This window comes from Psammomys obesus, unplaced genomic scaffold (assembly GCF_907164565.1).
Source record: "Psammomys obesus unplaced genomic scaffold, mPsaObe1.curated_primary_1811, whole genome shotgun sequence".
NCBI classification, from domain to species: Eukaryota; Metazoa; Chordata; class Mammalia; order Rodentia; family Muridae; genus Psammomys; species Psammomys obesus.
The window spans coordinates 12,689,266-12,700,666 of record NW_026586550.1 but is presented as its reverse complement, the minus strand read 5'-3'; the positions used below and the strand labels follow the sequence as shown (position 1 = coordinate 12,700,666).

General features: G+C 40.4%; 1 protein-coding gene across 1 annotated transcript; it reads left to right on the top strand.

Moving 5' to 3' along the window:
- Positions 1–2,007: 2,007 nt before the first annotated feature.
- Prss37 (serine protease 37) lies at positions 2,008–5,963 on the top strand. The gene is made up of 5 exons (XM_055601992.1): positions 2,008–2,041; positions 3,196–3,337; positions 4,498–4,751; positions 5,365–5,501; positions 5,817–5,963. Exons 1-5 carry the CDS (start codon positions 2,008–2,010, stop codon positions 5,961–5,963), a joined length of 714 nt encoding a protein of 237 aa, XP_055457967.1.
- The last annotated feature ends 5,438 nt before the right edge of the window (positions 5,964–11,401 follow it).

Below are 11,401 nucleotides of genomic sequence, written 5' to 3'. Positions count from 1 at the left end.
AGACAGAAGCATGTCTAATGATTGAAGACTTGACACTCCAATCAATACAAAAGAGCTTATAACTAAAAAGTATGATTTACTCTAGAGCAACAATTGATAAGATCTATGAGACCAGAGAAAAATTAGACAAAGACTTTAGCATGCAGACAAGACCCAGATGATCACATTAGAAACCTTAACTAGGCATAAAATGGCAAAAGCGTAATCAGTGAAGAACTAAACTCTGGGTCAGGTTGGGGTGCTGACACATACCTGTTGTCCTAGTGCTTGGGAAACAGAGGCAGAAAACGCACCCATGTGAGGCCAGCCTGGGCTATATAGAAAGACCTGACTCAAAAATACTAAGATTGTTGCTTTCTGTCCTATCTCTGTTCCTTTATGTCAGCTGCCAATCCCAAGAAACATTCTCTTCCAGGGACCTCCCATGGCCACACCAGTCTGGGACTCAGATCAATGTCTCACTCAGCTACCAAGGTGCAGAAAGCCTGTAAAAGAGGAGATGGAAAGAGCCAGAGGGATGAATGACTCCAAGGAAACAGCGTCTACTGAGTACAACAGGAATGGTATACTCAAAGAGACTAAGGTAACATATATAAGGCCTCTCAGGGTCCCAATGATGGGTTCCTATCTCTAAACAAGGAGCTATGTGAAATTGATAAGCACGGGGGGAAGAGTTTTCTCCAATGGACTCTTACTGGGTATATTAATCACACTTCAGGGTAGGCCCCATGCTCAGCAATGGTTGGCCAACAGAAAACAAACTCAATGATATTTAGTAGACTTTTTTGTCTCGTTTTGTTTGGGCATTTTTGTCTTATTGTCTTTTGTTTCTATATTTTGGGTTCCATTTTTGTGAGGAAGAAGAAGTTTGTGTCAGGGTAGTGTTTCTTGGAGGTTTTTTGTTTTGTTGTGTATATTTGTTTTGATTTGGGGTTTAGGTTTTTTTAAAACTCCCAGAAAGGAAAATGAAAAGAAAAAAGAAATATGAAGTTGAGTAGCTAGGGAGTAGAAAAGATATGAGATGAATTAGGGGAGGAGAAAAACACGGTCAAGATTTATTGTATCAAAATATTTTTCAATTAAAGAAGAAAAAGGAAACAAGAGAGGAGAACAGGAGCAGGCAGGGACTCAGGCACTCAAAGAGGGAGAGGACACTCAGTTCTGTGCCTGGAATTCAATAAATGTTCAGGGAATGCAATCTATTTGTGCTGATGCTCCTTTTCTTGTGAGTATGTGCTCCGTAGTATGTAATATTGACTTTGGTCATGGAGTTAGCTGGAAAATCATTTCACTATTTCATGATATAAAAGTCACATAGAAGGGTCTGTTTTCTGAATTGTCATCAACACATTAAATCTTTGATTCTAGGTCATCTAGAATATATACTATTTTCCAACTGTCAAAGATAATTAACCATTCCATGTAAGCTCTCATTTCCTTTCCTCAGCTCAGTGATGCTTACCAGGAGGGGGGAAAAAGACCCAGCTGGTGGTGATAACTGAGTGATGAAACAGTGAGCAGATGTAACAAAGATGGGAGGGGCTAAGAAAAGCATTAAGTGATCATGAGGGGCTTCAGAGCAAACCACTAAGGACACACTCTCCCTGAGCCAAGGTAGAGAATCCTGTTTCTCACAGCTCTGTCCTCAGATAAGTCTTGATCCTGGAGCTCCTCTTTCCAACCAATTGAACTAGCTATAATTCGTGGAGCTTTTAGGAGATTAGCATATAGGGTGACTTGGACTCAGAAGTTCAACAAAACAAGATTATTTTCCTCTTTCTGAAAAGTCTCAATAGAAGTATAGTCTCCTGTTTCTCCAGGCTCCCTATCTGGAGTCTTTTCCACCTGCTGCTTATGCCTAGAGCCCGTTTCTGATCATCCCATGTGTTCCCCTACCTAGCCAAATCTGCTGGCTCTGATAGAAATTCCTAAGGAGACAAGGGGGCAGAGGATTGCAGCCTCTGCTGATCTTCTTTTTACATCTCGCAAGAAAAGAGCTGCACCATCATGAAACTTATTTTCTATTTGGCCATCCTAGCTGGTATGTATTTAAGACTTTTTATTCTGTCCTTTAAAGTGTGGGTTAATGTAGAGTGTAGTGAGGTGAAATGGATGTGTGATTAGTGTGCAAAATCATCAAGAAATACTACTCTGAGTAGAATCTGGGTCTCCCCACTTAGACCCTATCTAAGGGCTTAGCACAAAACAGCCTACCCTAAGTGTTACACTATATGATAGGTTATGGCACATACCTGTGAGAACCCCTAACAATGAGTGTTTTTTCCTGGTTACTGTGAAATATGGACGTCGTGGCCCTCTAGGAAAGTCCTAATGTGTTCCTAATGTGGAATGCAGGAGATGGCAGAGACTGGAAGGAAAGACTTAGCACTGTGATCACTACAGCTGCAGTCTCTGCTTCCATGAAACTTGGACTGAGGCATTTCCCACAACTTCCTGTTGCCAGGGCCATATCACATACTAGCTGGGTTGAGATTCGGCAAGCTAATTAATCCAGCACCTAATATAGAGCTCAAAATCTTTTGCCCTTATTAATAATCTCTCCTCTTTGCTTTGAAGTGTTTAAGTATGGTCACACAGAAATGAGGTATAGGCCCAGGTATGGAAGGGTACCAGTAAGAGTACTAGAGTACCAGTAAGAGCTTAGAAAAACACACTAGACTTAGCCTCCCTCCCTTTTATAGTCCACTACTTTTTTTAAACTTTAACTCAAGTGTTACTGATATTATTTTTGATGTGTTCTACTTGCTTATGTGGTTTTTTATTTCAATGTCTAACATTACATATTAGATATTTATCCTTCCAATGTTCAACTATAAGTATTGCTAAAAATGAATACACTTAGTCTTTAAAAATGGATTTCTATTGTTGGAATTCTCAAACTACAAGGGATAAACAAGTTACAGTTCTTGATATTTATTTCTAAATTGCTTTCCAAGAAAATATATTTATAAGCAGTAAAGGTATCTTTTATATTATACCCTTTCTTAGAGTGTATCTTACAAATATAGACATTATTATGTCTTACATAAAGTGTGTCTCTTTAATTTACATCTTTATTAGAAAAATGATTTCCAGCCAATTGATTCCTCCTCTAAAACCATGTGTACTCCTTCTCTTCTGGGAAGGTGTGAATGTCTCATTTACTCTGACATTTGTGTGATACTGTTTTCTCAGGAACAGCTTTATTCACGCACTCATATGTGCAGAAAGAGGACCCTGCTCCTTACTTAGCATACCTCAAGTCCAACTTCAACCCTTGTGTGGGTGTCCTCATCAAGGCTAGCTGGGTGCTGGCCCCATCCCACTGCTATTTACCGTGAGTATTGTGCATCTCCTCATCAGTTGGTTCTACTCATTCTAGATCAGTTATTCTCAAGCAGGGACAACTTTCCCTCAGGATATGTTTCGAAAAGTCTGAAGGTATTTGGGTTTTTCCCGATCAGGGAACAGTCCTACCGGCATCTATTGGTGAGCACCTTAGCAGGAGGCTGCTAAACTCCCCATAGAATGCAGCAGTCTCCACCCAACACTCTGTGCTTCTGCGCTGCTGTTAAAGGACTCTGTTTCATGCTGTACTCTCCTGCTGCCCCATCAGATTTTCAGGGTTTTTTTTCTCTTACTGGAAACATGATTACATTTAATCAAGTAGGGTCTCAGCAGGTGACTCAAATTCAAAAAATGAGTAAATTAAAAAGATTTTTAAAGGAACTAATTGTAAAGAGATAGTTCCATGTCCTTCAGAAAAAAATATTGAGGAAATACAGCAACCGTCCTTATCCTAGATGGAAGGAATGGTTTTAATAGGAGCGATCCCTGCATGAAGATGCTATCTGATAGGAACAGTGACCTTTGCCAGAAGACATTTAAAAACATCTGTGACAACACTTCTGGAAAGGATCTGGGAAGATAACTACTCCAACATCACCCTTCTCCCTCCAAATACTTTCTCAAACTTCCTGTTGACTAGAAGCCAGAGAAGAAAGCTCATTGATTTAAGCCATGCCGCCTTCCAAATCTTCAAATAGGGGGAAAAGGGGAAGTTGGTGGAGGGCTTGCTATCCAACACTCTGGTCATTTCATTCTCATGTGTCCACAAAAATGGAAATTACCCACTTGGATAAATGAGGTTCAAAGAGGGTGGAATACTAACATTTACATTTGTTATTTTCACTCTCCAGTCCACTGTATTCCCAAACAGTAGTTAAGGACGCCACTGTTTACTCTGACCACAAGTAAATTACTGTGTGTGTCCAGTACTTTATTTGTAAAGTGGGAAATAACATAAGACGCACTGCATAGGCTTATTGTGAGTAAAAGGTAGCCCGGATTCAGCACTTGTCACAGTAGCTTGCATGCTGTAGTACCTAATACCCAAAATGATGATGGTGGTGGTGAGTGATGATGATGATGATTTATGATGATGTTATGGCGGTGGTGGTGGTAACAGTGGTTACTTCCAGTTCCTTCTTCCTCCAGAAATCTGAGGGTGATGCTGGGAAATTTCAAGAGCAGAATCAGAGATGGGACAGAGCAGATAATTTATCCCATCCAGATTATCCGCTACTGGAACTACAGCCACACAGCCCCACAGGATGACCTCATGCTTATTAAACTAGCTAAGCCTGCCACCTTCAACCACAAAGTCCAGGTTCTTCCCATAGCCACCACCAATGTCCGGCCAGGCACTGTCTGTACACTTTCAGGTTTGGACTGGAGTCAAGAAAACAATGGTAAGTGCACCTTCCACAGCAAGTGAAGCCATTAGTTTCACTATGAGTGAGGAACACAGAGCTGTGGGAGGAGATGGAGCAGGACACGGCTCAAGCCAAAGGGCAAAGCTACAGCAGTGGCCTAGAAAGAGACGTTGGCATCTACACCAATATCTCAAATTCCAGTGCTTCTCTGTTTTCATGGTGTCAGTTGAACCTTCACTGGCCTTGACAGGACTTTGGCAGCTGGACCCTATGGGCCATCTGACTGCACAGAGGCCATTACTTATTGGCATGGAACAAGTTACATTAAGGAGGCAGGTGGTGGCCCCACATGTTCAATTCACATATAAAGGGCATCTGTGGGGAACCTGAATCAGATCATTTGTAGAGTCAGACCAGAAAGGAAATCACATAAGACTATTTTACATTGGTAAAATGCTACTATGTGCACTTGGTACTGTAGAATAAGAATCTGCAGAATTAACTCTCATTCACAGAAAACTTTAATTTTTTCCTCTTTCACCTTTCTTATTTCCTTTATTCATACACAAAATAACAAACATTGAAGTTCAGGAGGTGAGGGTTTGGGCTAAGTGACAGTTGTGAGCTGAGCCACATGTTTTTCCCTCAGGCAGACATCCTGACTTAAGGCAGAATCTGGAGGCTCCGGTGATGGCTGACAGAGACTGCCAGAAAACTCAACAAGGAAGCAGCCACAGAAACTCCTTATGTGTCAAATTTGTAAAAGTATTCAGCCGTATTTTTGGGGTAATCTTTTTGTCTATGTTCAGATTTCATTTATTTATATGTATCTAGTTAACTGTTTAACCATAATATATTTAAATGTCGAAGTAATCTTTGAGAATTTGATAAGGATATTGCAATGACACCTGCATTTTTCAGCCATAGCCCTCATGCAGATGATCTTTATTGATTAAAGAGTGTCATAAAGCCCTGGTTAATAACATATTGGTAATGTTTATTCTCATAGCTTTTAAAAAAAAAGCTGTGAAAACAAGCACTGCTTTAAATTTTTAATTTTCTTTCTCCCTCTGTCCCTCCTTCCCCTCCCACCTCTGGCAGGAAGTGGCCGTAGCTACTGTCATTTGTAAGGGCAAGCTCCAGGGAATTGAAGTTGGACACTTCATGGGAGGAGACGTTGGCATCTACACCAATATCTACACATACATACCATGGATTGAAAAAACCATTAAGGACAAGGTGAAGTGAAGCTGTGGGTCCCCTCTGCATCCCACTATCTCTGCCATTGACTAACGGAGCTTACGTGTTCCCTAAAAGCAGAAAAATGCTCCAAATAGAAAGTTTGGGATGAAGCACACTAGGAGGCTATGTCTTATTTGTGTCCGTGTCCACACCACATCATGACGGGAAGAAATGGGCTATTATCACATTTGCACTGGGTTCTGTCCTCTATCGTGTGTAATGCTCGCAACAAAACTTTAGAGTTATCACTTTACATCTCCCTGTATAAAACAAGTTTTGAGGCTAAACCATCACTATTAACTGGTAGATATAAAAGCATGGAATGGAATGGAATGGAATCGAATGGAATCGAATGGAACGGAATACAATGAAATGGAATGTAAAACATCAGACTTTAAGTCCTGTGCTTTTAGTGCAATTACATGGAAAAATCCATGTTATTGCTGTGGACTCAGGGGTGATTCATAAAAAGGGAAGTGAGACAGTATGAAAACTTTCAGGACAGTTCATTAAGTCCAGAGAAAAGGGAAACTAGACTGGGGGAAGGGAGGCAGGCTTGAAATCTTGGCAGCTACCCACAGAAGGCAAGTAAACGAAGTTACAAAGTGATGCTTTCTAGGGGAAAAGAATTAAGAAACGGGTAGGTTCAAGCAGAGTCTATGAGCATCTACCTCAGGGGATGGGACGTTAAGGTTTATAAATATGGGACTCATTAACATAGCAGTCATTCTTTTCCTCACTGCTTCTTCAGGAATGCCATTTTTTCCCACTATTTGGCTTACACTGGTGGTCTTTAGGCAGTAAAGCCATATCTTTTCATTAGTGGAGGAAGGGTTTCATATCAAAGGAGGATCCCTGTTTTGTCCAGACATAGGAATCTAAATTATCTAAATCAAACGGTATATATAGACCAATCTATATCATATATCATATACATATATGATAGACCAACACTGCAATTTGCACCATAGAACATTATCAACAAAAGACAGACTATGGTTAATTCTTCCAAACTGATATCAACATGTTCCAGGAGGTACCAGAAAAACAAACGGCTATAAAACAGAATCCCATTGCCCTTCCCCTGCCTTCCTGGCTACCATGACCTCTCAGCATCACAATAGATACTGGCTTTTGTTTCCTTGCTATCTCATCATTCAAAGAGACTCCAGGTGGCTAAGATCTCAAGTACTAGAATAAATTATCCTAAGTCCTCCTCATCTCATGGCTGCACTGATAGCAGCATGCTACAGAGGAAGAGCCCATGCATGGGAAAAGTGAGGAGTAAACACTGAAACTTCAGGCCAGTGTCAACAGTTAAGCAAGAAAGTCTGGTGATTCAACAAGGTAAAGATGTCATCCAGATATAAGGAGGATGGTACTCCAGAGAGCTGCAGGACAAGAGAATCAGACATCTGAGATGAAGTACCAGGCAGAAACTATGCTTAGCCACAGACCCTGACCATGGCCTTCACCTAGGCAAGAAAGCAGGTTCTTAGACAAACTAGATAAACTAGGTATCAGTCCTCTGGCTGAGAAACCAGTATGGCATTACTATACGTTGAGTGGGGGTTTGTTTTAATTTTTTATTTAACTTTTATTAATTACACTTTATTCATTTTGTATCCCCCCATAAGCCCTTCCCTCCCCCTCTCCGTCCCACCCTCCTCCCTTTCTGCATGTATGCCCCCCACCAAGTCCACTGATAGGGGAGGTCCTCCTCTCCTTCTTTCTGATCTTAGTCTATCAGTTCTCATCAGAAGTAGCTGCATTGTCAGGGTTCTAGGTTATCTCCACTGATAGGGGAGGTCTTCCTCTCCTTCTTTCTGATCTTAGTCTATCAGTTCTCATCAGAAGTAGCTGCATTGTCAGGGTTCTAGGTTATACTCCAACTTTGGTTGGAGTATGAGTCTCTGGGAAGTTCCCTGTGTTCAAATTTTCTTGTTCTGTTGCTCTCCTTGTGGAGTTCCTGTCCTCTCCAGCTCTTACTATTTCCCACTTCTTACATAAAATTCCATTCACTCTGCCTGACAGTTGGCCATCAGGCTCAAGATCTGCTTTGACAGTCTGCACGGCAGAGGCTTTCAGAGGCCCTCTGTGGCAGGTTCCGAGGTTGTTTCCTGTTTTCTTTTTCTTCTGATGTCCATCCTCTTTGCCTTTCAGGATGGGGATTGAACATTTTAGTTAGGGTCCTCTCTTTTGCTTAGTTTGTTTAGATGTACAGATTTTAGTGGGTTTATTCTATGTTGTATGTTTATATGAGTGAGTATATACCATTTGTGTCTTTTTGCTTCTGGGACAACTCACTCAGGATGATCCTTTCCAGGTCCCACCATTTACCAGAAAATTTTATGATTTCCTTATTTTTCATTGCTGAGTAATACTCCATTGTATAGATGTACCACAGTTTCTGCATCCATTCTTCAGTTGAGGGGCATCTGGGCTGTTTCCAGCTTCTGGCTATTACAAATAAAGCTGCTACAAACATGGTTGAGCAAATGTCCTTTTTGTGTACTTGAGCCTCTTTTGGATATATACCTAGGAGTGGTATGGCTGGATCTTGAGGAAGCGCTATTCCTAGTTGTCTGAGAAAGTGCCAAATTGATTTCCAGAGTGGTTGTACAAGTTTACATTCCCACCAGCAGTGGAGGAGGGTTCCCCTTTCTCCACAACCTCTCCAGCATGTGTTGTCACTTGAGTTTTTCATCTTGGCCATTCTGAATGGTGTAAGGTGAAATCTCAGGGTCGTTTTGATTTGCATTTCCCTGATGGCTAATGAGGTTGAGCATTTCTTTAAGTGCTTCTCTGCCATTCAATATTCCTCTACAGAGAATTCTCTGTTTAGCTCTGTTCCCCATTTTTTAAGTGGATTAGTTGGTTTTGAGTGGGTTTTGTACTTTCTGAAACTTAATTTTCCAAACTGATGGGATTTGGAGGTGGGAACCAGGCAGATGATTAAGTTATAAGGGTGAAGACCCAGTGAATGGTACAGGGGTCCTCATAAAAGAAGATGCAGAAAGCTTTTTTCTGCCCTTCTACCATGTGAAGTTACAGCAAGATCTCAAATTTATAGACAAAAATACCATAACAAGCCAGACAACCAAGTCTGAATTCACTGTGGTGTTGTACCTATGATAGAAACCTGGCATAAAACAAGAACCAGCATTTACAAACTGTTCTAGAATTACAACTTAGAAAAAAGATCAAAGTACCTGCAAGGCACAGCTGGAGGTCCAGTTCATTTATACAAAGCTTGTGACTTTAGTTCAACCTAATATTTTTACTAAGGATTGACCTGTCAAACTAGTTTTTATTTAGTTGGTTTTACTGCCAGATGCAAATTTTTGTTTGAATGCACTGTGGTACAGTGGTATTATCGCATAGGTGTTATCGCTCTGTACAAGAGTAGGCCATTAATTACACCGCCAACTCTAGGACATGCAACCTCAAACCCTTGTGAAATTACTTCTACTGGGTTTTTTTTTTTCATGGCATTTATAAAAACATCGTCTTCAAAGTAAGATGATATCATGATGTATATGCCTTTTATACATTTTGCTGAACTCATAATCCAGGCTTCAGATTCCAATCCAATGTTAAAGTGGGAAAACTAGATGTTATTACCTTATCCCTGATCGTGGAGGAAAATAATCCAGTATATCACCATTGCAAGCATTTTTTTAAATGCACTGACTTGAAGCTCCATTCCATCCCTCATTCACAGAGATTTACTTTTTATCACAAAAGAATGTTAAATCTTGTCAAATGCTTTGTTCTCATCTACAGAGAAGATCATTCAGATGCCTTATGTTCAATATGGCATAGTACTTTCATAGACTTTCAAATGGAAACAGCCTTACATCACCAGGAAAAACATTACATATGTGGTACCTAGTCCTTATATATGTTGCTGAATCAAATTTTCTAGTATTCTGTTGACTGTCTTTCCATCTGGTTCACATGCATTGTTGATCTCTCGGTTTTGCTTTGTTTTTTTTGTTTGTTTGTTTTTGTTTTTTTTTTTTTTTCTCTTGCAATGTCTTTGATTTTGTTATGAGGTGAAACTGACTTCATTGGATGAGTGGGGATGTTTTCCTTCCTCTTTTACTTCTTTTTTTTTAATTTTTTTTATTAATTACCCTTTATTCACTTTGTATCCCCCATAAGCCCCTCCCTCCTCCCCTCCCAATCCCACCTTCCCTCCCCCTTCTTCATGCATGCCCCTCTCCAAGTCCACTGATAGGGGAGGTCCTCCTCTCCTTCCTACTGATCTTAGTCTATCAGATCTCATCAGGAGTGGCTGCATTGTCATCTTCTGTGGCCTGGTAAGGCTGCTTCCCCGCTCAGGGTGAGGTGTTCAAAGAGCAGGCCAATCAGATTATTCAGAGGCAGTCCATCTTCCCATTACTATGTAACCCATTTGGACACTGAACTGCCATGGGCTACATCTATGCAGGGGTTCTAGGTTATCTCCATGCATGGTACTTGGTTGGAGCATGAGTCTCTGGGAAGACCCCTGTGTTCAAATTTTCTGGTTCTGTTGCTCCTCTTGTTCTTTTTAAGGAGATGTTAGAAAAGGTTGATACTAATCTTATTGCTATTTGGCAAAATCACAAAGAAATTGATGTTATTTAACAGATCTAGTCATATTTCCTGTTTCTCTTGTTTTTTTTTTTTTTTGTTTGTTTGTTTGTTTGTTTTGTTTTATTATGTTGCTGGGGAGAATATTAGTTATGTTAGTTTTTCATTATAATGCTGAAACACCTAAAAGAAATACTTGAAAGGAGAAAAGGTTTATTTTTGGAGGTTTTAATTCATAGTGTGTGGGTTCATTGCTATGGGCCTGAGGTAAAATTAAAACATCCTGGCAGAAAGGTGTGGTGGGCGGAAGCCATGTACCTTGTGACCACTGGAAGGAAAAAGAGTGAAGGAAAGACCTGGGTCAAGATACAATCACCGGAACACATCATCAGTGACGTACTTCCTCCAACTAAACCTCACCTCCAAAAGCCACCAGCTGCGTCGAATACAGCTCTCAAATTATGAATCCACCATTGACAAAGGCAGAGCTCTCATGACCCAGGCACTTTCTAAACACTTCACCCCTAAAGATGCATTGAGTGCATTTAACTTACAGAAACAGGACAGGAGGGCAGGTACTCTATATTCAACCCACACAGTTCTTAGAAAGGCTAAGAAATCCCTGAATTCTTGGAAAACACAACGTGATCATGGTAGAGTCTCATCTTTAATTCACTGTTGTATTCTCTTTTAACATCTTGAACATTTACATTTTTAACATCTTTTCTAGTTACATGGGCCTGTAATTTTCATCTCTTGTTTAGGCACTAAATTTCTTTTTTAATTTAATTTCTACAACAGTTACTGCTAATTTCTCTATGCCTACCTTATTTGCAATTATAAACTCTCTCACACCTTCCTTT